This window comes from Ostrea edulis, chromosome 4 (genome assembly GCF_947568905.1).
Source record: "Ostrea edulis chromosome 4, xbOstEdul1.1, whole genome shotgun sequence".
NCBI classification, from domain to species: domain Eukaryota; kingdom Metazoa; phylum Mollusca; class Bivalvia; order Ostreida; family Ostreidae; genus Ostrea; species Ostrea edulis.
The window spans coordinates 59,200,978-59,225,273 of record NC_079167.1 but is presented as its reverse complement, the minus strand read 5'-3'; the positions used below and the strand labels follow the sequence as shown (position 1 = coordinate 59,225,273).

At 37.5% G+C, this 24,296-nt stretch overlaps 1 protein-coding gene across 1 annotated transcript in view; it reads right to left on the bottom strand.

The window, feature by feature from the left end:
* The window catches only part of LOC125669069 (uncharacterized), a 42,754-nt gene extending 20,097 nt beyond the window's left edge, over positions 1-22,657 (bottom strand). Inside the window, 24 exon segments of the mRNA XM_056161409.1 lie at positions 213-329; positions 635-751; positions 946-1,065; positions 1,425-1,541; positions 1,952-2,068; positions 4,077-4,243; positions 4,337-4,404; positions 4,631-5,034; positions 7,796-8,779; positions 9,650-9,878; positions 10,323-11,068; positions 11,927-13,075; positions 13,124-13,213; positions 14,276-14,788; positions 14,957-15,076; positions 15,128-15,865; positions 16,217-17,377; positions 17,459-17,993; positions 18,463-18,994; positions 19,091-19,725; positions 20,040-20,318; positions 20,706-21,649; positions 22,112-22,360; positions 22,627-22,657. Of these exon segments, the coding sequence (XP_056017384.1) occupies positions 213-329; positions 635-751; positions 946-1,065; positions 1,425-1,541; positions 1,952-2,068; positions 4,077-4,243; positions 4,337-4,404; positions 4,631-5,034; positions 7,796-8,779; positions 9,650-9,878; positions 10,323-11,068; positions 11,927-13,075; positions 13,124-13,213; positions 14,276-14,788; positions 14,957-15,076; positions 15,128-15,865; positions 16,217-17,377; positions 17,459-17,993; positions 18,463-18,994; positions 19,091-19,725; positions 20,040-20,318; positions 20,706-21,649; positions 22,112-22,360; positions 22,627-22,657 (10,162 nt within the window).
* Between the last annotated feature and the right edge of the window lie 1,639 nt (positions 22,658-24,296).

Genomic DNA, 24,296 nt, shown 5'->3' with positions numbered 1-24,296 from the left:
ATATTTATCAATGGAAACTTACGATCGAATTTCACCCCATTAAGTTCATAATAATCAGCTGTAACTGATAGTACCCCTATTCAGTTCATAATTTCTTGTGATTAAGGGACTTTACCACATAAAAATCAATATTTATGAATATTGCAGAAATTGACCGAGATATGCATATACCCCATAACAGTATGAATGTGAGTAATATCTACTTATCTTACCAACGCATTGTGTTCCGTTTTCAACAAAGCCTGATTTGCACGAACAAGTGTAACTTCCGAGTGTATTTTCACAATTGGAATTTGCAGGACAAATATTGTTTAAACATTCATTAATGTCTGAAATAGAATTTAAAAAAAATTATTAATGGTATATTAAAGAGGGAAAATTACCGGCATAAACTTTTTTTTACATACTTTTTTGAGATACAAGTAAATTACATGTACAGAAAATCAAGGAACTCTCTCTCTCTCTCTCTCTCTCTCTCTCTCTCTCTCTCTCTCTCTCTCTCTCAAAAGTTCCTCCACAAAATATTCTAGATTATTTAAAGCAAATTTGAAATACAACTAAAACTAATACCATTTAGTCTCTATAATTTGATTAAACTTGTAAGTTATCTCGTTAATCTTGTATTTCTTTTTACCGACGCAGACGCCATTGCTGCTGACAAATCCCTGTTTACAGTCACAGGTGTAACTTCCATCTGTGTTGTGACAATTAGAATGCTCTGGACAAACATTGTTCTGACATTCGTTTACATCTGTAGAAAAGTCAGATTATAGAATACATTGGTGTGTTATGATTAATTAATTAAAGCGACTAAGTTGAACGAAAATTACGTCCATTTTTATGTAGACTGAAATACCGGCCACGGATTTAAAGTTTCAATAATTTTCTTTAAATATGGAACCTTAGCTTCCAATACATGTAGATATTTTGAAAAAATACCATTACCTATACACGTAGCATTAATCTTGGTGAAACCACTGTTACAAGCGCACACATAACTGCCCTCAAAGTTAATGCAGTTGGAGTCAGCAGGGCAGACATTCTGAATATTGCACTCATTGATATCTGAACCATAAAATAAGCATTACTGTAATTACATGTATCATTGTTATCTTCTCCACAAATATCTTTAGAATTAATCAGATGATCACGTTTTATTAAATGTTAATAAAGTGCATTCTAGTTATCTGAATTTTTATGCTGATATTTCAGCAACAACAAAAAATTGCAGACGTCGCTGGTGCTTTAACTGTGTCGATATTCGCATGAAGTGGAGAATGATATATGATCGAAATATTCAATCATTACAATTGTCTGATATTACATTTTCTCGGGTTTTGATTCATAAAACATTTTTTCAAGTTTTTCCTGTGACACTCCTCGTCCTGAATTTGTCCTAAAAGTCTTGGTCTGGATAACTCTACCTTCACATCTGCCTTCGACCAGAGCGAAACCCTCTTCACACGTACAGGTGTAACTTCCTACTGTGTTGTTACAGACAAAGTGTGTTGAGCAGGGGAATTCCAGACATTCATCCACATCTACAAACATAAAGAATTGAACCAAAAGATGCATACGTAACATGCGTATTTGAATTGGTTGGACACGGCGAGGAGTCCGATAAAAAAAAATGTCATTAATACAGCCTTAAAGCTGATGTTCAGTTTGTTGTAAATGGACTCCTAGAAACGTCACTTCCTTAATTTGACTTCTCTTCACAAAATTCCTTTGATTCTGAATTTAGCATGTGGAGGTCAAAATGATTACCAAAATGCATTTGTTTTCCTCTTTTGTGTACATGCCGGAAGCATCTACCGTTACTCAACAGCGATGCATTACATGTAATTACAACGACTTTGACTAAATGTGCAGAATGAAGTGTTGATTTATTTTCACCGAACTTTATTTTCCTCTCCCTGGATAAAAGTAATTTGCAGACAATAGACTTTACCTTGGCACTGATTATTATTGAGCACGTAGCCTTGGGGACAGAGGCATTGATAACTGGTCAGCAGACTCTTACAGGTAGCCATGGAGGGGCATGTGTTACTCAGGCAATGGTCAATTGCTGTAATTTTACAATTCAGGCAATCAGATGGTTATGAATTACAATGTTTATGCTAGTTTACATCTCAAAAATCAATGATCTCTTCAACTGAACGCATTTCATTATAATGCAGAGAAAATTGCGCGATACGATCAAAGTCCTTAAATTCGTTCAAACCTGCGATTGCCCAATTATCTTTGATTTAAAACGTTTCATCAAATATAGTTGCAGTTTATTTTCCCTGTAACTTACCATTTGTTGTAGTTTCGGTTTTCCCCATTATGGTCTCGAAGTCACCGTTAACTAAAGAAGAAATGTTCTTCGTTAGAAAAGTTCAACTCATACCATAATGATAGACGGAGATAACGATAAAAAACGCCAAGCATCCATTGTAAATGTTAGTTGGAATTCAACAGGGATCATTAAAGCGACATCGTTTAGAAAAAGAACGTATTAGAGTCAAATGACTGAAATGAAGAAAATTTACAACAGTCTTATGATTGTATGTTTAATGTCCTATATAATGAGAATCAAAATATCAAAAAGAATCTTAGGGAGAGGCCTGTCTGAAGGACTTCAAAGCCAAAATGCATGTCAAAATCGGTGCTTAATTAAATGGCAAGAACTTTAAGGTTAATTTCAACATCGTAGATAATAAATCATAGGTTCGGAATGAAAATATAAAAACAAAATCATATATATATATGACAGGAAGTAACTAAAGAAATTTTATATAAAAATGCGTCTTTTTCCGGAAAATTGTTCTCCCCTATAGGTCTTCTTTTCTTTTCTTTTTTTTGTTTTTTGTTTTGGTTACACTGAACTGATCCTTTAAAAGGAATAGACAAATATTGCTGATATTCATATTTTCATTCATGTTTCAAAGGAAACCAGTCATTATGGTTATGTAATATACCTCCCTAACTAATTAGTAAACCTCCCTAACTAATCAGTATACCTCCCTAACTAATTAGTATACCTCCCTAACTAATCAGTATACCTCCCTAACTAATCAGTATACCTCCCTAACTAATCAGTAAACCTCCCTAACTAATTAGTATACCTCCCTAACTAATTAGTAAACCTCCCTAACTAATCAGTAAACCTCCCTAACTAATCAGTAAACCTCCCTAACTAATTAGTATACCTCCCTAACTAATTAGTAAACCTCCCTAACTAATCAGTATACCTCCCTAACTAATTAGTATACCTCCCTAACTAATCAGTATACCTCCCTAACTAATCAGTAAACCTCCCTAACTAATTAGTATACCTCCCTAACTAATCAGTAAACCTCCCTAACTAATTAGTATACCTCCCTAACTAATCAGTAAACCTCCCTAACTAATTAGTATACCTCCCTAACTAATTAGTATACCTCCCTAACTAATCAGTATACCTCCCTAACTAATCAGTATACCTCCCTAACTAATCAGTATACCTCCCTAACTAATCAGTATACCTCCCTAACTAATCAGTATACCTCCCTAACTAATCAGTAAACCTCCCTAACTAATCAGTATACCTCCCTAACTAATTAGTATACCTCCCTAACTAATCAGTAAACCTCCCTAACTAATCAGTATACCTCCCTAACTAATCAGTATACCTCCCTAACTAATCAGTAAACCTCCCTAACTAATCAGTATACCTCCCTAACTAATTAGTATACCTCCCTAACTAATCAGTATACCTCCCTAACTAATTAGTATACCTCCCTAACTAATCAGTATACCTCCCTAACTAATCAGTAAACCTCCCTAACTAATTAGTATACCTCCCTAACTAATCAGTAAACCTCCCTAACTAATCAGTATACCTCCCTAACTAATCAGTAAACCTCCCTAACTAATTAGTATACCTCCCTAACTAATCAGTATACCTCCCTAACTAATTAGTATACCTCCCTAACTAATTAGTATACCTCCCTAACTAATTAGTATACCTCCCTAACTAATTAGTAAACCTCCCTAACTAATTAGTATACCTCCCTAACTAATTAGTATACCTCCCTAACTAATTAGTATACCTCCCTAACTAAGCTCCTTACCTGAAAATTGTGTGAACTCATCTCTGATTTTATACTGAGGCTCGAAAACAGAATAGTAAGCAGTATTCAACGTAGTTTTCAAGTAGGACGCGTCAAAACTGACACTAATGAAAGATACTTTAAACTTCACAATGAGACTGCCCTGTCTGAAACAATGATATAATAGTTTAATTAATGTTAGTCATATAATTACGCAAATGCCTGAATAAATTTAGATGATCTAGGTTTAGCATACTTACACAAATCCCTCTATATTGATGCTGGAGATATATTGTGAAAGATCAGCAATGGCAAAAAGTTTTTGTAGCTAAAATAGAGAACATTTGTAGTATTTAATGTGGATCACTGGTGCTCTTTAATTCGTGAATAGAAAACAAAATATCTTCTTCAAAGTTTATGAAATGCTTATCAAATTTGATGCATACTAACAATACTGATGGAATCATCACGTTAGAATTGATTTTTTTCCTTGAGTAGATGACAGAATGAAAAACCAACAACAATACAACCAGTGGCTTTCCCTGGATCCTTACCAGTGCTAGTATTTCTGCAACCTTATTTGCATAAGCATCAGAGGTGGGATCGAGCAACGACTGGTCAAACTCCTCGTCAATCTTGATAACACCTGCTACCTCACTGTCGTCCTCAATGATGGTAGACGTTGTCGTCAAAATTCCCAGTGTAGTAACCTTCCCGCCGCTGGCTGTCGTGGTTAAAACGTTATTAACCATGGTTGTAAGAAGATTTTTGATAGTCGTTGGCTGTATCGTTGATGTGGTGGTGGTGGTGGCAGACGTGGAAGTGGTGGGGTTCGCAGACGACGACGCTGTAGAAGCATTAGTAGTGGCTGGTGTGGTCTCTGTGGTGAGAACAGATTCCGATGTTGAGGGTGTAGTTTCTTTTGTGGTTGTTACGGTGTTATATGGAGTAGTTGTGTCTGAAATTTAAAGGGAAGTCCCACGTTTGCTCGTCTACTATTTTTAGCATTGTTCATCAATATTCTAACCTTACCATAGCATCTTATAACTTCAGATCAATATTAAAAAGACTGATTCTAAAAACACCATACCTATTATATCAAAGATAAAGTTTGAATACATTGGTAGATATTATGAGACAGAAAAGAAAGGGATTTTTTTGTAACTAGTCAGTAATGAAATGGGGTGAAGCTATAAATGAAAGGACTACAAATACGTTTAATGTTCGATGTATATCTGGTACGTGTAGTATCAATACTTATTTTTACTAAGTGTTTCTTTCGATGAAATCCGGTGATCAGTTGATGCATCCAGTTAATTAGCAGTTGACCACAATAATTGTTAATGTGGTGATACTATTTATCTCATTTCCCACAGAGGTTGGGATGTTCATGATTGCATTTTTCGTGGTAAATGTGGATTTTTGTGATGTATTTTCTACACTTGTTGTATTGCCTGTTTTTAATTGTCATCGTACTTCTGGTGTGATTGTAGTTGGACTGTCTGTAATAATTCATATGGTATCATCTGCAATTGTACTTTTTGTGCCTTCTACTGTAGTTACACTATTTGTAGTTGTCCAAATACCTGTGCTTAAGTCTGCAATTAGTGCTGTGTTACTACAAGAGGATGTTGCACTGTCTGTGATTATCGTGTTTTCAGTGGATGGTTTTGTATCTGTGGTTGTTGATGCAATTGTTTCGATGTCTGTAGAGGCTAAACTGTCAGTTGTAATCGTATTATCAGTATCTGTCCGTATGTCTGTGGTTGTTGGTGTATGTGTTTTGCCATTCATTTCATCATTTGTTGTCGTACTTGCCATTCATTCCATCATTTGTTGTCGTACTACCTGATGTTTTCATTTTTGTGGTCATTTGCAGCGATGTGTCCTATTGTATTTGCATTTGATACTATCGTATTTGTGGTTGAATCGTTTATAACTGACCCAACGGTACTCTTTGTAATAAAAGATTTACTTGACCTTTCGGTGGTTGAATAAGATGTCTGTATGTTTCCTGTAATTGTTACAGTCGTAGGTAAAATTGTTTTATCTTTTGTAAAGGAAGTTATGTCTATGCTATTTTGCGTAGTTGATTGACTTGTCGGGGAAGTTTCTATGTGTAGACTATCTTCTGTAGTCGAATGACTGGTACTCTCAGATGGTGGCTATATTAAAGATAAGCCTTCGTCATCCAATGTTGCTCTTTCAGTGGAAAATGTCAAGTTGGCGTTTCCAGTCGTATCTGACAAATCGCTTGCGCTGTAATCAGTTGAAATCGTTGTGCATGTAGTGCTCTGAGTTGGAGTAGTTAAACCTAGTTCAGGTGTTGCAGTTTCTTCTCCTGTTGTTATTTCATATGGATTTTCTTGCATTGTACTTTCTGTGTTAATTGTTGTTCCTGCAAAAGTTGTCTATGCTATTGTCGCCTTTATCGCAGTCGTAGAGTTGCCTGTTTCACCTGTAGTTCTAGTTCTTGTGGTAGTTTGTGGTGCTGTTCGTTTTACCGTAGTTGTGCTCTGGTAGGCATCCTCCGATATGGTACTAGTAATACTATTTGTTGTGATATATAAAAATGTGACGATAACGAACAGTGATCAATCTCATAACTGCTATAAGTAATACAAAATAGAAAGCAGGTCTAACACAGACCCCTGAATATACCAAAGATGGGAGCAGGTACCTAAGAGGAGTAAGCATCCCCTGTCGACCGGTCACACCAGTCGTGAGCCCTAAATCTTAATCAGATTGACGGAGTAATCCGTAGTCAGAATTAGTGTAGATGGTTGTTCAGTGACAATATCTCCGTAGTCTTTGGTGATCAGGTCTTCCAACAGTATGTTGGTATTCCCATTGACACGAATTGTGCTCCTTCATTACTGACCTGTTTTTATATTCTTACGAGGCAAAATTTATTTTTTCAAATTCCACATGAGAAGAAAAAATCTCTTGCTGTGGCCTTGAACTCGACATTTATATATATCGATAACGATTTATCTACTAACAATAATTATTTTCATTCATGTATCATTTCGATATATACCGGTGAACTTGAAATAAAAGACACCACAGAGTCCTCCACATTTGTTTCATACTAAGATATTTTATTGAACATAGATGTTAACAGCAAACTAACTCAACTTTATGACAATCGGGATGACCTCAGCTTCTCCGTCATCAACTTCCCATATTTATGCAGCAATATTCCATTATGACGTGCATATGGTGTTTATGTTTCTCAATTGATTCGATACGCAAGATCTTGTTCTGCGTATGATCAGTTTTAAATCGGGGTAGGCTACTGACAAATAAGCTGATGTTACAGGGGTTTCAACAGTCTCGTTTAAAGTAAGCATTTCACAAATTCTATGATAGTTATAACGATCTAATTTGCCAATACAACCTGTCAGTGGGTCAAACGCTGTCTGACGTGTTTCAAATCAATTGTTAGGCCGTTCTTTACACACTGATTTTGACTACGGATTATTCCTTTTACCTGATCAAGATATAGGGCTCATGACTGATGTGAACAGTTGTCTGTGATGTTTACTCCTCCTAGGCACCTGATCCCATTTGTTATATCCAGGAGTTCGTGTTTGCCCAACTCTCTATTTTGTATTCTTTTTAGGAGTTATGAGATTGATCACTGTTCGTTATTTTAACCTTTCCATGTCAACTGAAGTCACCAGACAATAAACAGGTATCAAACCTAATATTCTTACCTGTTATGGAAGCTGTAGTTTGATCAATATGTATTGTAGTAGCAGCACCTGTTGAAGTTATTTCTACAGCATCATCAGTTGTGTTTGTCAAATTATCTATTTCAACCGTCGTCGGAACTGTGGTCATCTTAGCTAAAGTGGTCGATAGTACTTCTGTCAGGAGTGACGCAGTATTGTCGGACTTTACATCTGATGAAGTAGTAGTTGGTATATCTGTTGATGTAGGAGTTGATGTTTCTGTTGATGTAGTTGTTGGTGCTCCTGTTGATGTAATAGTTGGTGTCTCTGTTGATGTAGTAGTTGGTGTCTCTGTTGATGTAGTAGTTATTGTCTCTGTCAATGTAGTTGTTTCTGCATCTGTTGGTGTAATAGGTAGTGCTTTTGTTGATATAATCGTTAGTGTTTCTTTTGATGTAGAACTTGATGGTTCTACTGTTGTAGTAGTTGGTGTTTCTGTAAATGTAGTAGTTGGTACTTGTGTTGATGTAGTAATGTGTGCATTTGTTGATATAGTAGTTACTGCTTCTGCTGGTGTAGTAGTTAGTGGTTCTGTTGGTGTATTAGTTTGTGTCTCTGTTGGTGAAGTTGTGTGTCTATATGTTAATGCAGAAGTTCCTATATCTGTAGGTGAAGTAGTTTGTTTTCCTGTTGATATTTCTATTAATGTATCACTTTGTGTTTCTGTTGATGAAGCAATTAATGCTTGTGTTGATGAATCAATTGTTGAATCAATGAATGGAAGATTTGGTGTATCTGTTGATGTAGTAGTGTAGCTTGATGTAGTTGGTGTATTAGTTATTGTGTCTGCTGATGTAATAGTTGGTGCCTCTGTTGATGTAGTTGTTGGCATTTCCCTTGATGTAGTAGTTGGAGTTTCTGTTGATTTAGTTGTTGGTGTGTCTGTTGATGTAGCAGTTGGTGTAGTACTTGGTGCATCTGTTAATGTAGTAGTTGGTGTGTCTGTTGTTGTTGTAGTTGGTTTCTCTGTAGATATAGTACTTGGTGAGTCTGTTGATGTAATTGGAGTATTACTTGGCGTGTCTGTTGATAAAGTAGTTGTTGTGTCTGTTGATGTAGTTGGTGTGTCTGTTGATGTAGTAGTTGGTGTGTCTCTTGATGTAGTAGTTTGTGTGTCTGTTGATGTAGTAGTTGGTGTGTCTGTTGTTGTTGTTGTAGATTGTGTGTCTGTTGATGTAGTTGTTGGTGTGTCTGTTGATGTAGTAGTTGATGTCTCTCTTGATGTAGTAGTTGGTGTGTCTGTTGATGTAGTAGTTGTTGTGTATGTTGATGTTGTTGGTGTCTCCTTTAATGTAGTAGTTGGTGTGTCTGTTGATGTAGTACCTGTTGTGTCTGTTGATGTAGTAGTTGTTGTGTCTGTTGATGTTGTTGGTGTATCCTTTAATGTAGTAGTTCTTGTGTCTGTTGATGTAGTAGTTTGTGTGTCTGTTGATGTAGTTGTTGGTGTGTCTGTTGATGTTGTTCTTGGTGTGTCTGTTAATGTAATAATTGGTGTGTCTGTTGATGTAGTAGTTGTTGTGTCTGTTGATGTAGTTGGTGTGTCTGTTGATGTAGTAGTTGGTGTGTCTGTTGATGTAGTAGTTGGTGTGTCTGTTGATGTAGTAGTCGATGTCTCTGTTGATGTAGTAGTTGGTGTGTCTGTTGATATAGTAGTTAGTGTGTATGTTGATGTAGTAGTTGGTGATCCTGTTGTTGTTGTTGTAGATTGTGTGTCTGTTGATGTAGTAGTTGTTGTGTCTGTTGATGTAGTAGTTGGTATGTCTGTTGATGTAGTAGTTGGTGTCTCTGTTGATGTAATAGTTGGTGTGTCTATTGATGTAGCAGTTGGTGTAGTACTTGGTGCATCTGTTAATGTAGTAGTTGGTGTGTCTGTTGTTGTTGTAGTTGGTTTCTCTGTAGATATAGTACTTGGTGAGTCTGTTGATGTAATTGGAGTATTACTTGGCATGTCTGTTGATGTAGTAGTTGTTGTGTCTGTTGATGTAGTTGGTGTGTATGTTAATGTAGTAGTTGATGTGTATGTTGATGTAGTAGTTGTTGTGTCTGTTGATGTAGTAGTTGGTGTGTCTGTATATGTAGTAGTTGGTCTTTCCTTTGAAGCTGTAATGGATGTTTCTGATGATGTAATAGTGGATGTTTCCGTTGATATAGAAGTTGGCATATCTGTTGATGTAGTATTTGGTGTTACTGTTGAAATTGTAGTTGATATTTCTGTTGAGGGAGTACCTTGTGTTTCTGCTGATATAGTAGTTGGTATTTCCGTTGATGTGGACTTTGGTATATCTGTTAATATATCAGTCATTGTTGCTTTTGATGAAGTCAATGTTGATTCTTTTAATGTAGCAGTTGTTGACTCTATTAATGTGGGAGTTTGTGTTTCTGTTGATGTATTACCTTGTGTATCTCTTGGTGTAGTAATGGACTTCTCTGCTGATGTAATGCTTTCTCTTGATGTCTCTGCTGAAGTAGTAGTTTCTGATGATGCAGTTGTTGGTGTTTCAGTTAATATAACAGATGGTTTTTCTGTTGATATAGTAGTCAGTGTTTCCGATGACGTAGTAGATGACATCTCTGTTGATATAATAGTTAGTGTCTCCATTGATATGGTAGTTGGTGTCTCAGTTGATGTAGTTGTTGGTGTTTGCATTGATACAGTAGTCGTTGCCTCTGTTGATGTTGAAGTTGGTGTCTCTGTTGATGTAGCAGTTGATGTGTATGTTGATGTAGTTGTTGGTATGTCTGTTGGTGTAGCAGTTTGAATGCCTGTTGATGTAGTTCTTGATGCCCCCGTTGATGTCTCCGTTGATGTAGTACTTGTTGTCTCTGTTGATGTAGTTGTTGGTGTGTCTGTTGATGTAGTTGCTGGTGTCTCAATTGATGTAGTTCTCGGTGTTTCTGTTGATAAAGTAGTTGATGTGTCTGTTGATGTAGTTGTTGTTATGTCTGTTGATGAAGTAGATGATATGTCTGTTGATGTAGTAGTTTGTGTGTCTGTTGATGCAGTAGTTGATGTGTCTGTTGATGTAGTAGTTAATGTGTCCGTTGATGTAGTAGTTGGTATATATGTTGATGAAAAAGTTGATGTTGATATTGATGTAGTAGTTGATGTGTCTGTTGATGTAGTAGTTGTTATGTCTGTTGATGAAGTAGATGATATGTCTGTTGATGTAGTAGTTGGTGTGTCTGTTGATGCAGTAGTTGATGTGTCTGTTGATGTAGTAGTTAATGTGTCCGTTGATGTAGTAGTTGGTGTGTCTGTTGATGTAGTAGTTGATGTGTTTGTTGATGTAGTAGTTGGTGTGTCTGTTGATGTAGTAGTTGGTGTGTCTGTTGATGTAGTTGGTATGTCTGTTGGTGCAGTAATTGGTGTGTCTGTTGATGTAGTAGTTGTTGTGTCTGTTGATGTAGTAGTTGGTGTGTCTGTTGATGTAGTAATTGGTGTGTCTGTTGATGCAGTAGTTGGTGTGTCTGTTGATGTAGTAGTTGGTGTGTCTGTTGATGTAGTAATTGGTGTGTCTTTTGATGTAGTAGTTGGTGTGTCTGTTGATGTAGTAGTTGGTGTGTCTATTGATGCAGTAGTTGATGTGTCTGTTGATGTAGTAATTGGTGTGTCTGTTGATGTAGTTGTTGGTGTGTCTGTTGATGTAGTAGTTGGTGTGTCTGTTGATGTAGTAATTGGTGTGTCTGTTGATGTAGTAGTTGGTGTGTCTATTGATGCAGTAGTTGATGTGTCTGTTGATGTAGTAGTTGGTGTGTCTGTTGATGTAGTAATTGGTGTGTCTGTTGATGTAGTAGTTGGTGTGTCTGTTGATGTAGTAGTTGATGTGTCTGTTGATGTAGTTGTTGTGTCTGTTGATGTAGTTGGTATGTCTGTTGGTGCAGTAATTGGTGTGTCTGTTGATGTAGTAGTTGGTTTGTCTGTTGATGCAGTAGTTGGTGTCTCTGTTGATGTAGTAGTCGGTGTCTCTGTTGATGTAGAAGTTGATGTGTCTGTTGATGTAGTAGTTGATGTGTCTGTTGATGTAGTTGTTGGTGTGTCTGTTGATGTAGTTGTTGATGTGTCTGTTGATGTAGTTGTTGATGCCCCCATGGATGTCTCCGTTGGTGTAGTACCTGTTGTCTCTGTTGATGCAGTAGTTGGTATATTTCTTGATGTTGTTGTTCGTGTCTCAATTGATGTAATTCTCGGTGTTTCTGTTGATGAAGTAGTTGATGTGTATGTTGATGTAGAAGTCGGTATGTTTGTTGATGAAGTAGTTGATGTGTCTGTTGATACAGTAGTTGGTGTCTCTGTTGATGTATCAGTTGCTGTGTCTGTTGATGTAGTTGATGATGCCTCCGTTGATGTAGTAATTGATGCCTCTCTTGATGTAGGAGCTGGTGTGTCTGTCGATGTAGTAGTTGAAGTGTCTGTTGATGAAGTAGTTGATGTGTCTGTTGATGTAGATGTTGGTGTCTCTGTTGATGTAGTATTTGGTGTGTTTGTTGATGTAGTACTTGCTGTGTCTGTTGATGTAGAAGGTGTTGTGTCTGTTGATGTAGTAGTTGTTGTGTATGTAGATGTAGTTGTCAGTGCTTCTGTTGATGGAGTAGTTGGTGACTCTATTGTTGTAGTAGTTGGTGTACCTAGTGGTGTAGTTGTTTGTTCTGTTGATGTAGTAGTTCTTGTTTCTGTTGATGTGGTAATTAGTGTTTCTTTTGATGTAGTAGTTGATGTTTCTGTTGTTGTAGTAGTTGGTATGTCTGTTGATGTAGTAGTTGATGTCTCTGTTGATGCAGTAGTTGATGTGTCTGTTGATGTAGTAGTTGATGTCTCTGTTGGTATAGTAGTTGGTGTATTTGTTGATGTAATAGTTGATGTCTCTGTTGATGTAGTAGTTGGTATGTCTGTTGATGTAGTTGTTGGTGTATTTGTTGATGTAGTAGTTGGTGTCTCTGTTGATAGAGTAGTTGTTTCTTCTAATGTATTGTTTGGTGTTTCTGTTGAGGTAAGAGTTGGTGATTCTGTTGATATACTACCTGCTGTATCCCTAGACGTAGTAGTTGATGTCTTCATCGATGTAGTTTTTGATGTCTCGGCTGAAGTAGTAGTTTCCTTTGATGAAGTGGTTGGTGTTTCTGTTGATATAGCAGATGGTATCTCTGTTGATGCAATAGGTGGTGTTTCCATTAATGTAGAAGTTGGTGTTTTCATTGTCATAGTAGTCAGTGCCTCTGTTGATATGGTTGTTGGTGTCTCCGATGATGTAGTAGTTGGCATGTCTGTTAATATAGTAGTTGGTGTGTCTGTTGATGTAGTAGTTGGTGTGTCTGTTGATGTAGTAGTTGGTGTGTCTGTTAATGTAGTAGTTGGCGTGTCTATTGATGTAGTTGGTATGTCTGTTGATGTAGTAGTTGGCGTGTCTGTTGATGTAGTAGTTGGTGTGTCTGTTGATGTAGTAGTTGGTGTGTCTGTTGTTGTAGTAGTTGGTGTGTTTGTTGAAGTAGTAGTTAGTGTGTTTGTTGACATAGTAGTTGGTGTATCCATTGATGTAGTAGTTGGTATGTCTGTTGATGTAGTAGTTGATATTTCTGTTGATGTAGTAGTTGGTGTGTCTTTTGAAGTAGCAGTAGGTGTGTCTGTTGAAGTAGTTAGTGTATCTGTTGATGTACTAGTTGGTGTAGTTGATGGTGCATCTCTCGATGTAATAGTTGGTATTTCCATAAATGTAGTTGTTGCTTCCATTGATGTTGTAGTTGTAGTTGGCATCTCTGTTGATGTAGTAGTTGGTGTGTCTGTTGATGTAGTAGTTAATGTGTCCGTTGATGTAGTAGTTGGTGTGTCCGTTGATGTAGTAGTTGGTGTGTCTGTTGATGTAGTAGTTGATGTGTCTGTTGATGTAGTAGTTAATGTGTCCGTTGATGTAGTTGTTGGTGTGTCCATTGATGCAGTAGTTGATGTGTCTGTTGATGTAGTAGTTGGTATGTCTGTTGATGTAGTAGTTGGTGTGTCTGTTGATGTAGTAGTTGGTGTGTCTGTTGATGTAGTAGTTAATGTGTCCGTTGATGTAGTAGTTGGTGTGTCTGTTGATGTAGTAGTTGATGTGTCTGTTGATGTAGTAGTTTGTGTGTCTGTTGATGTAGTAGTTGATGTGTCTGTTGATGTAGTAGTTGGTATGTCTGTTGATGTAGTAGTTTGTGTGTCTGTTGATGTAGTAGTTGGTATGTCTGTTGATGTAGTAGTTGGTGTGTCTGTTGATGTAGTAGTTGGCATCTCTGTTGATGTAGTAGTTGGTGTGTCTGTTGATGTAGTAGTTGATGTGTCGATTGATGTAGTAGTTGGCGTGTCTGCTGATATAGAAGATGGTGTGTCTATTGATGTAGAAGTTGGTGTGTCTGTTGATGTAGTAGTTGGTGTCTCTGTTGCTGTAGTTGTTGGTGTTTCCATCGATGTAGTAGTCGTTGTCTCCGTTGATGTTGTACTTGGTGTATCCATTGCTGTAGTAGTTGGTGATTCTGTTGATGTGGTAGTTGGTGTCTCAGATGATGTGATAGTTGCCGCTTCTGTTGATATAGAAGTTAGTGTGCCCATTGATGTAGTAGTTGGTGTCTCTGTTGATGAAGTAGTTGATATATCTATTGATGGAGTTATTAGTGTGTCTGTTGATGAAGTATTTGGTGTTTCTGCTGATGTAGAAAATGGTATTTTTGTTGATGTAATTCTTGGTGCATCTGTTGATGTAGCAGTTAATGTGTCTGTTGCTGTAGTTGTTGGTGTCCCTGTTGATGTAGTACTTGGTATGTCTGTTGATGTAGTTGTTGTTGTGTATGTTGATGTAGTAGTTGGTGTGTCTGTTGATGTAGAAGTTGGTGTGTATGTTGATGTAGTAGTTGGTGTGTCTGTTGATGTAGTAGTTTGTGTGTCTGTTGATGTACTAGTTGGTGTTTCTGTTGATATAGTAGTTGATATTTCCATTAACGTCGTAGTTGGTGTCTCTGTTGATGTAGTAGTTGGTGTGTCTGTTGATGTAGTAGTTGGTGTGTCTGTTGATGTAGTAGTTGGTGTGTCTGTTGATGTAGTTGTTTGTGTGTCTGTTGATGTAGTAGTTGGTGTGACTGTTGATGTAGTAGTTGGTGTGTCTGTTGATGTAGTAATTGGTGTGTCTGTTGTTGTTGTTGTTGTAGATTGTGTTTCTGTTGATGTAGTAGTTGGTGTGTCTGTTGATGTAGTTGTCAGTGTTTCTGTTGATGTAGTAGTTGATGTCTCTGTTGATGTATTATTTGGTGTGTCTGTTGATGTAGTAGTTGTCCCTGTTGATGAAGTAGTTGGTATATCTGTTAATGTAGATGGTGTGTCTGTTGATGTAGTCGGTGTGTCTGTTGATTTAGTAGTTGGTGTGTTTGTTGATGTAGTAGTTCGTGTGTCTGTTGATGTAACAGTTGGTGTGTCTGTTGATGTAGCAGTTGGTGTGTCTTTTAATGCAGTTGTTGGTGTGTCTATTGATGTAGTAGTTGGTGTTCCTGTTGATGTAGTAGCTGGTGTCTCTGTTGATATAGTAGCTTGTGTGTCTGTTGGTGTAGTAGTTGGTGTGACTGTTGATGTAGTAGTTGGTGTTTCTGCTGATGTAGTAGTCGGTGTCTCTGTTGATGTAGTAGTTGGTGTCTCTGTTGATGAAGTAGTTGATGTCTCTGTTGATATAGTAGTTGGTATGTCTGTTGCTGTAGTACTTGGTGTGTCTGTTGATGTAATAGATGGTGTGTCTGTTAATGTAACAGTTGATGTATCTGTTGATTTAGTAGTTGGTGATTCTGTTGATGTAGTTATTAGTGTCTCTGTTGCTGTGGTAGTTTGTGTGTCTGTTGATGTAGTAGTTTGTGTTTTTGTTGATGTAGTACTTGGTGTCTCTGTTGATGATGTAGTAGATATATCTTTTGATGTAGTTGTTGGTGTGTTTGTTAATGTAGTATATGGTGTTTCTGCTGATGTAGAAAATTGTATTTTTGTTGATGTAATTGTTGGTGCATCTGTTGATGTAGTAGTTGGTGTATCTGTTGATGTAGTAGTTGGTGTCCCTGTTGATGTAATAGTTGATGTGTCTGTTGATTTAAAAGAATCTGTTGATGTAGTAGTTGGTGTGTCGGTTGATGTAGTAGTTGGTGTGTCTGTTGATGTAGTAGGTTTTGTTCCTGTTGATGTTGCTGTTTCAGTTGATGTTGTGGTAGGTTTCTCTGTTGATGCAAAACTTGATGTCTTTGCTGGTTTAGTGGTTGATGTCATTGTCATTGTAGTAGTTTTTGTATCTGTTAATGTTGGGGCTTCAGTGAAAGTTTGTGTGGCTGTTGATATGATTATTGGTATCGCTGTTGAAGAGGTAGATTGTGTTTCTGATAAAGAAGTAGTTTGTGTTTCTGTTAATGCCGTACCTGGATCTTCCATAGCTGTTGTAGTGTGTGCCTCTATTGAATTCATTGTTGATGTCTCTTTTGATATACCAGATATTGTCTCTGTTACTGTAGGAGTTCCCGTTTCTGTAGATCTACTAGATTGTCCATCTGATGACATGGTAGTTTCTGTTCGTAATGATGTAGAAGTTAATACTTCCACAGACGAAGTAGTTTCTGTCTCAGTAGATGTAGTTGGTGTCCCTGTAGATGCACTAGTTGGCCCAGCAGTTTGTGTTTCTGTTGATATATTAATAGGTGCTTCTGTTGATGAAGTAGCTGTTCTGTCTATTAATGTAGTACTTTGTACATTTGTTGATGTAGTTGGTAGATCTGTTGATGTAGGGTGTTGTGTCTCTGTTGATGTAGTAGTTGTTGTTGGTTCTCTTGATGTAGTACTTGGTGGTTCTGTTGATGTTGAATATTCTCTTTCTGTCAATGTTGTAGTTAGTGTTTCTGTTGATGTAGCAGATGGTATGTCAGTTGTTGTAGAATGTGGCAATTCAGTTGAAGTAGTGGTTGGTATAGTTTGACCCTCTGTTGACACTGTAGTTTCTATTTCGGATGCTGTAGTTGTCAGTGAGTCTGTAGATAGAATCCTTTGCGTGTCACTTGATGCAGCAGTTGATATCATTGTTGATTCAGTAACTGGTGTCTCTACGGATGGAGTCGTTGATGTCTTTGGGGAAGTAGTACTTTGTGCCACTGTTGTGGTAATGCTTGGAACTACCGTAGTGATAGCAGCTGGTGCATTTGTTGAAGTAACACTTGGTGTGTCTGTTGATGTAGTAGTTTGTGTCTCTTTTGATAACGTAGATTGCATATCTGTTGACGAAGTTGCTGGTGTTGATGAAGTAGTCAATGCATTCTTAGATGTAGTAATTTGCCCTTCTGTTGATGTAGTTGTTGGTGTGTCTGTTGAAGTTGTAGTTGGCATCTCTGTTGATGTAGAAGTTGATGTTTCTGTTGATGTCATTGTTGGTGTTTCCTTTGATGTAGTAGTTGATGTGGTAGTTGATGTGTCTGCTGATGAAGTAGTTGATGTGTCTGTTGATGTAGATGGGGATGATTCTGTTGATGTGGTAGTTGGTGTTTCTGATGATGAAATGGTGGATACATCTGTTGACGTAGCAGTCAGTCCTTCTATTGATGATGTTTGTACCTCTTTTGATGTAGTTACCACTTCATCAACCAATGTAGTAGTTGTTAAATCTAAGAATGTACTACTTAGTGCTTCTGTAGACATAGTAGTTGATATCTCAGTTGGTGTACTAGTTGGTGTGTCTGTTGATGCAGTAGTTGGTGCTTCTGATGATGTTGTTGATGTCTCTGATGACGTGGTAGGTTGCGTTTCTGTTGATGTAGTAGTTGGTATCTCTGTTAATGTTGTAGTTGGTGTGTCTGTTGATGTAGTAGTTGGTGCTTCCGATGATGCTGTTCTTGATGTTACTGTTGATGAAGTAGTTTGTGTATTTGTTGATAGAGTTATTGGAGTTTTTGTTGATGTTGTTGGTGACTCTGCTGATGTAGTAGATGGTGCCTCTGTTGATGTAGTTTGTGTGTCTGATGATACAGTAGTTAATGTTTCTGTTGATGTAGAAGTTGATATTGATGTAGTAGTTGGTGTCTCTGTTGATGCAGAACTCAATGTTTCTGTTGATGTAGTAGATGATGTGTATGTTGATGTAGTAGTTGGTATATCTGTTGATGTAATAGTTGATGTTTCTGTTGATGTAGTAGTTTGTGTGTCTGTTGATGTAGTAGTTGGCGTGTCTGTTGATGTAGTAGTTGGTGTGTTTGTTGATGTAGTAGTTGGTGTGTTTGTTGATGTAGTAGTTGGTTTGTCTGTTGATGTAGTTGTTGGTATGTCAGTTAATGTAGTTGTTAGTTCTTCTGTTGATGTAATAGTTGGTGTATCTGTTGATGTAGTTGTTGGTGTGTCTGTTGATGTAGTAGTTGGTGTGTCTGTTGATGTAGAAGTTGGTAACACTGTTGCTGTAGTTTTCAGTGTATCTGTTGATATAGTAGAAATTGGAGTTTCTGTTGATGTAGAAACTGGTGCTTCTGATGATGTAGTAGTTGGCGTATATAATGATGTAGTAGTTGGTGTGTCATTTGATGTAGTAGTTGGCATTTCTGTCAATGTAACAGTTCGTGTATATACTGATGTAGTTATTGGTGTCTCCATTGATGTAGTAGTTGGTGTGTCTGTTGATGTAATAATATGCATTTCTGTCAATGTAGCAGTTGGTGTCTCTGTTGATGTAGTAGTTGGTGTCTCTGTTGATGTAGCAGTTGATGTCTCTGTTGATGTAGTAGTTGGTGTGTCTCTTGATGTAGTAGTTGGTGTCTCTGTTGATGTAGCAGTTGATGTTTCTGTTGATGTAGTAATTGGTGTGTATCTTGATGTAGTAGTTGGTGTCTCTGTTGATGTAGCAGTTGATGTCTCTGTTGATGTAGTAGTTGGTGTGTCTGTTGATGTAGTAGTTGGTGTCTCTGTTGATGTAGCAGTTGATCTCTCTGTTGATGTAGTAGTTGGTGTGTCTGTTGATGTAGTAGTTGGTGTCTCTGTTGATGTAGCAGTTGATGTCTCTGTTGATGTAGTAGTTGGTGTGTCTCTTGATGTAGTAGTTGGTGTCTCTGTTGATGTAGCAGTTGATGTCTCTGTTGATGTAGTAGTTGGTGTGTCTGTTGATGTAGTAGTTGGTGTTTCTGTTGATGTAGCAGTTGATGTCTCTGTTGATGTAGTTGTTGGTGTGTCTGTTGATGTCGTTGTTGGTGTGTCTGTTGATGTAGTAGTTGTTGTGTCTGTTGATGTAGCAGTTGGTGTGTCTGTTGATGGAATAGTTGGTGTGCCTGTTGATGTAGTTATTGGCATTTCCATTGCTGTAGTAGTTGGTGTTTCTGTTGATGCAGTTGTTGATGTCTCCGTTGATATAGTAGTTGGTTCTTCTATTAATGTAGTAGTTGATGTTTCTGTTGATGTAGTAGTTGGTGTGTCTGTTGATGTAGTTGTTGGTGCGTCTGTTGGTGTAGTAGTTACTGTGTCTGTTGGTGTAGTAGCTGGTGCATCTGTTGATATAGTATTTGGTGCGTCTGTTGATGTAGTTGATGTGTCTGTTGTAGTAGTTGCTGTCTCTGCTGTTGTTATTGGTGTGTCTGTGGATGTTGGAGTTGGTTTGTCTGTTGATGTAGTAGTTAGTGTGTCTGTTGTTGTTGGAGTTGGTGTGTCCGTTGATAGAGTAGTTGGTATGTCTGTTGATGTTGTAGTTATTGTATCTGTTGATGCAGTAGTTGATGTGTCTGTTAATGTAGTTGTGGGTATGTCTGTTGATGTAGTTGGTTTGTCTGTTGACGTAGTTGTTGGTGTCTCTGTTGATGTTGTAGTGGGTGTAGTACTTGGTGCATCTGTTAATGTAGTAGTTGGAGTATCTGTTGATGTTGTAGTCGGTGTTGCTGTTGATGAAGTCGTTGATGTCTCTGTCAATGTACTAATTGGTGTGTCTGTTGATGTTGTTGTAGTTGGTGTGTCTGTTGATGAAGTAGTTGATGTGTCTGTTGATGCAGTAGTTGGTGTCTCTGTTAATGTAGCAGTTGATGTCTCTCTTGATGTAGTAATTGGTGTGTCTGTTGATGTAGTTGTTGTTGTGTCTTTTGATGTAGAAGTTGGTGTGTCTCTTGATGTAGTAGTTGGTGTGTCTGTTGATGTAGTAGTTGGTGTCTCTGTTGATGTAGTAGTCGGTGTCTCTGTTGATGTAGTAGTTGATATGTCTGTTGATGAAGTAGTTGATGTGTCTGTTGATGCAGTAGTTGGTGTCTCTGTTAATGTAGCAGTTGATGTCTCTGTTGATGTAGTAGTTGGTATCTCTGTTGATGTAGTTGTTTGTGTGTCTGTTGATGTAGTAGTTGATGTGTCTGTTGATGTAGTAGTTGGTTTGTCTGTTGATGTAGTAGTTGGTATGTCTGTTGATGTAGTAGTTGTTGTGTCTGTTGATGTAGTAGTTGGTTTGTCTGTTGATGTAGTAGTTGGTGTGTCTGTTGGTGTAGTTGTTGTGTATGTTGATGTAGTAGTTGGTGTGTCTGTTAGTGCAGTAGTTGGTATGTCTGTTGATGTAGTAGTTGATGTGTCTGTTGATGTAGTAGTTGGTATCTCTGTTGATGTAGTTGTTTGTGTGTCTGTTGATGTAGTAGTCGGTGTCTCTGTTGATGTAGTTGGTATGTCTGTTGATGTAGTAGTTGGTATGTCTGTTGATGTAGTAGTTGGTGTGTCTGATGATGTAGTAGTTGATGTGTCTGTGGTTGTAATTGTTGGTGTGTCTGTTGATGTAGTTGTTGATGTGTCTGTTGTTGTTGTAGATTGTGTGTCTGTTGATGTAGTAGTTGGTGTGTCTGATGATGTAGTAGTTGGTGTCTCTGTTGATGTAGTTGTTGGTGTGTCTGTTGATGTCGTTGTTGGTGTGTCTGTTGATGCAGTAGTTGTTGTGTCTGATGATGTAGTAGTTTGTGTGTCTGTTGATGTAGTTGTTGGTGTGTCTGCTGATGTCGTTGTTGGTGTGTCTGTTGATGCAGTAGTTGGTTTCTCTGTTGATGTAGTTGTTGGTGTGTCTGTTGATGTTGTTGTTGGTGTATCTGTTGATGCAGTAGTTGGTGTGTCAGTTGATGTAGTAGTTGGCGCGTCTGTTGATGTAGTAGTTGGTGTGTCTGTTGGTGCAGTAGTTGGTGTGTCTGTTGATGCAGTAGTTGGTGTGTCTGTTGGTGCAGTAGTTGTGTCTGTTGATGTAGTAGTTGGTGTCTCTGTTGATGTAGTTGTTGGTGTGTCTGTTGATGTCGTTGTTGGTGTGTCTGTTGATGCAGTAGTTGGTGTGTCTGATGATGTAGTAGTTGGTGTCTCTGTTGATGTAGTTGTTGGTGTGTCTGCTGATGTCGTTGTTGGTGTGTCTGTTGATGCTGTAGTTGTTGTGTCTGATGATGTAGTAGTTGGTGTGTCTGTAGGTGCAGTAGTTGGTGTGTCTGTTGATGCAGTAGTTGGTGTGTCTGTTGGTGCAGTAGTTGTGTCTGTTGATGTAGTAGTTGGTGTCTCTGTTGATGTAGTTGTTGGTGTGTCTGTTGATGTCGTTGTTGGTGTGTATGTTGATGCAGTAGTTGGTGTGTCTGATGATGTAGTAGTTGGTGTCTCTGTTGATGTAGTTGTTGGTGTGTCTGCTGATGTCGTTGTTGGTGTGTCTGTTGATGCAGTAGTTGTTGTGTCTGATAATGTAGTAGTTTGTTTGTCTGTTGATGCAGTAGTTGGTGTGTCAGTTGATGTAGTAGTTGGTGTCTCTGTTGATGTAGTTGTTGGTGTGTCTGTTGATGTCGTTGTTGATGTGTCTGTTGATGTAGTAGTTGGTGTGTCTGTTGATGTAGTAGTTGATGTGTCTGTTGATGCAGTAGTTGATGTGTCTGTTGATGTAGTAGTTGGTGTGTCTGTTGATGTAGTAGTTGGTGTGTCTGTTGATGTAGTGGTTGGTGTGTCAGTTGATGTAGTAGTTTGTGTGTCTGTTGATGCAGTAGTTGGTGTGTCTGTTGATGTAGTTGTTGGTGTGTCTGTTGATGTAGTAGTTGGTGTGTCTGTTGATGTAGTAGTTGATGTGTCTGTTGATGTAGTAGTTGGTGTGTCTGTTGATGCAGTAGTTGATGTGGCTGATGATGTAGTAGTTGGTGTGTCTGTTGATGTAGTAGTTGGTGTGTCTGTTGGTGCAGTAGTTGTGTCTGTTGATGTAGTAGTTGTAGTTTCTGTTGATATAGTAGTTGGTGTATCCGTTGATATAGCACTTGGGGTGTCTGTTGATGATGTACTCGTGACATCTGTAGTCGTTGTTATTTTTGTAATTGTAGTACTTTCATCTTCTTCTATCAATGGTATGGTGGTTGTGAGTTCCTTATTTGTTGTAATGGTTAATTCTTCTGTCGCTGTTTGGACAGTAGATTCTACTGGAGATGTTGTAAAAGTTGTTGGTTCTGATATCATAGTTGTTTCTTGTATCTCTGTTGATGTTGTCGAGGGAATATCAGTTGGTTTTCTGGTTGTCAGTGCTTCTGTTGTTGTTGTCGTTGGTGCGTCTGACGATAGAGCATTTGTGGGTACTTCTGTGGAAAATGATGTTATTGAATCATAAAGTTTGGTTTAATCAATTTAAAAAGTATTTCGAAATTTAAAGTTTACATTATGAAAATGTTCCAGAAAGAAAATTTTGTGTTTAGTTAGAAAGGAAAAGAAAAACAACTGAAAATGATCCTTTTTCTCCAGGTCTATTTATGAAATGAACGAAAGCTATAGGCTACCAAAGTTTACGTACCGAATTATCGTTTGTTTGAGGGAGTTTGAATATTTATGGTTAACCATTCGAACAAACCGTGGGTGACCACAGTGAAATATATCGCCATACATTATGATATAATGGACAATGACAGAGAATTCAAAATAATAATACGAGAGGAAAACGGAGAGAGCACTAAACTAGGGCGGAAGGACCCAGTGAAACGGTGATAATGGTCCAACACAACTTTTACTTTAGACATAATGACTCTAGACAACAGATACAATCACTAATCATTTTAATTAGCGGAAGAAAATGACGTCTGGAAATGGAATTGTAGCAGCAAAGAAACGGGATCCTTAGCAATCCTGTATCGCTAAATTTTGATGCTCTCCGATATGGCCACGGGAACGAGAGTATATGGAGCACCTTTTAATAACATTGAGTCATCATTTATTGCATATAGCCAATTGCAGAGGAGCAAAACCTACGAAGTTCTTTAGATTTTGTGGATGGAATATTGATTTAATATCAATTGATATCAAAACATGTTGTTCATTTCATGGTTAAATAATTTGGGGTGATTTAATGGTGGTGATTTTATGGCAAATTATCCTGAGTACATTTTATCTTTCAAATAAAGTAATTGTCACGAATGCAACTAAAGATAACTTTTGCTTATTTGTTTTACGTCTCCTTGAGAATTTTTCACTTATATTCGGGACGTTACCAACTCTAGGTAAAGGGCCACAAATGTGGACCTATGAATGGTGCTCAGGATCCTAGAACCCAACACCTTATCTCTGTTTTCAACGAAATACCTGCGACTCTCACTTTTAGCTGTCGATCATTAGGAACAGTCACTACTTATTTTACGATTTCCATATGACGCGGCCAAGGCATGACCGGAGTTCGAACCCACGACGCCCTAATCACAAAGCGAACACTCCCCACAGAGTCACTGCCACCGATTTACAATGATAAATCTAGATACACAACATAATAATGCAAAAGGGAACAAAAGAAACATTCTAATGACGTTATTTGGGGTGTGTTTGTTTTTTGTTTGTTTGTTCAAGAGATTTTTCAGTTTAATTTTCGGGAATAGGTTTTTCTTTTTCTCCCCCCCCCCCCAATCTATTTATTGTGTTTCATTTAGGGGTGTCTTTTGTTGTTTGGTTTTTAACTTTTGCATTTGCTTCAAATGAGCATGGAAAACAATTCACATAATAGCAAGGATATACCAACACCTATGTGAAATAAACTTCTCCAGAGATTAAAAAAGAGAAAAAAATATACTGTGTTAAAAACATTTTTTTAAGATTCAAAACACAGTTTGAGAAAAAGAATGATCTACCAAACAATTTTAAAATAAGTATACGATATTTTAGATACTAGTATTCAATTTTTTTTTTTTTTTTTTTTTTTACTTTTCTTTGTGTTACTTGAAAACGAAATATATAAATAAATTTGCACTATTTTTTTCCGCTAAGGTAGAGAGATTGAGTTGTAAGTTTTTATGATTGGTTTTTAGGTAACAAAATATATCTTAGACAATAAGGTTCCAGATAATCCTTGGGTATACCCTGGTATATAATGTATATTGAAAACAAAATTGATTAGAATTGTACACATTTTGTCCAGGTACATCTATTAAGCTATCTTCCATACGTGCTAGAAGTAATTAGCGTCAGCTATCACCAAAAAATCGATAAACTATGGTCCAAAAAAAAAATCAGGTGACATTTACTTCCGCCATTTTCTTA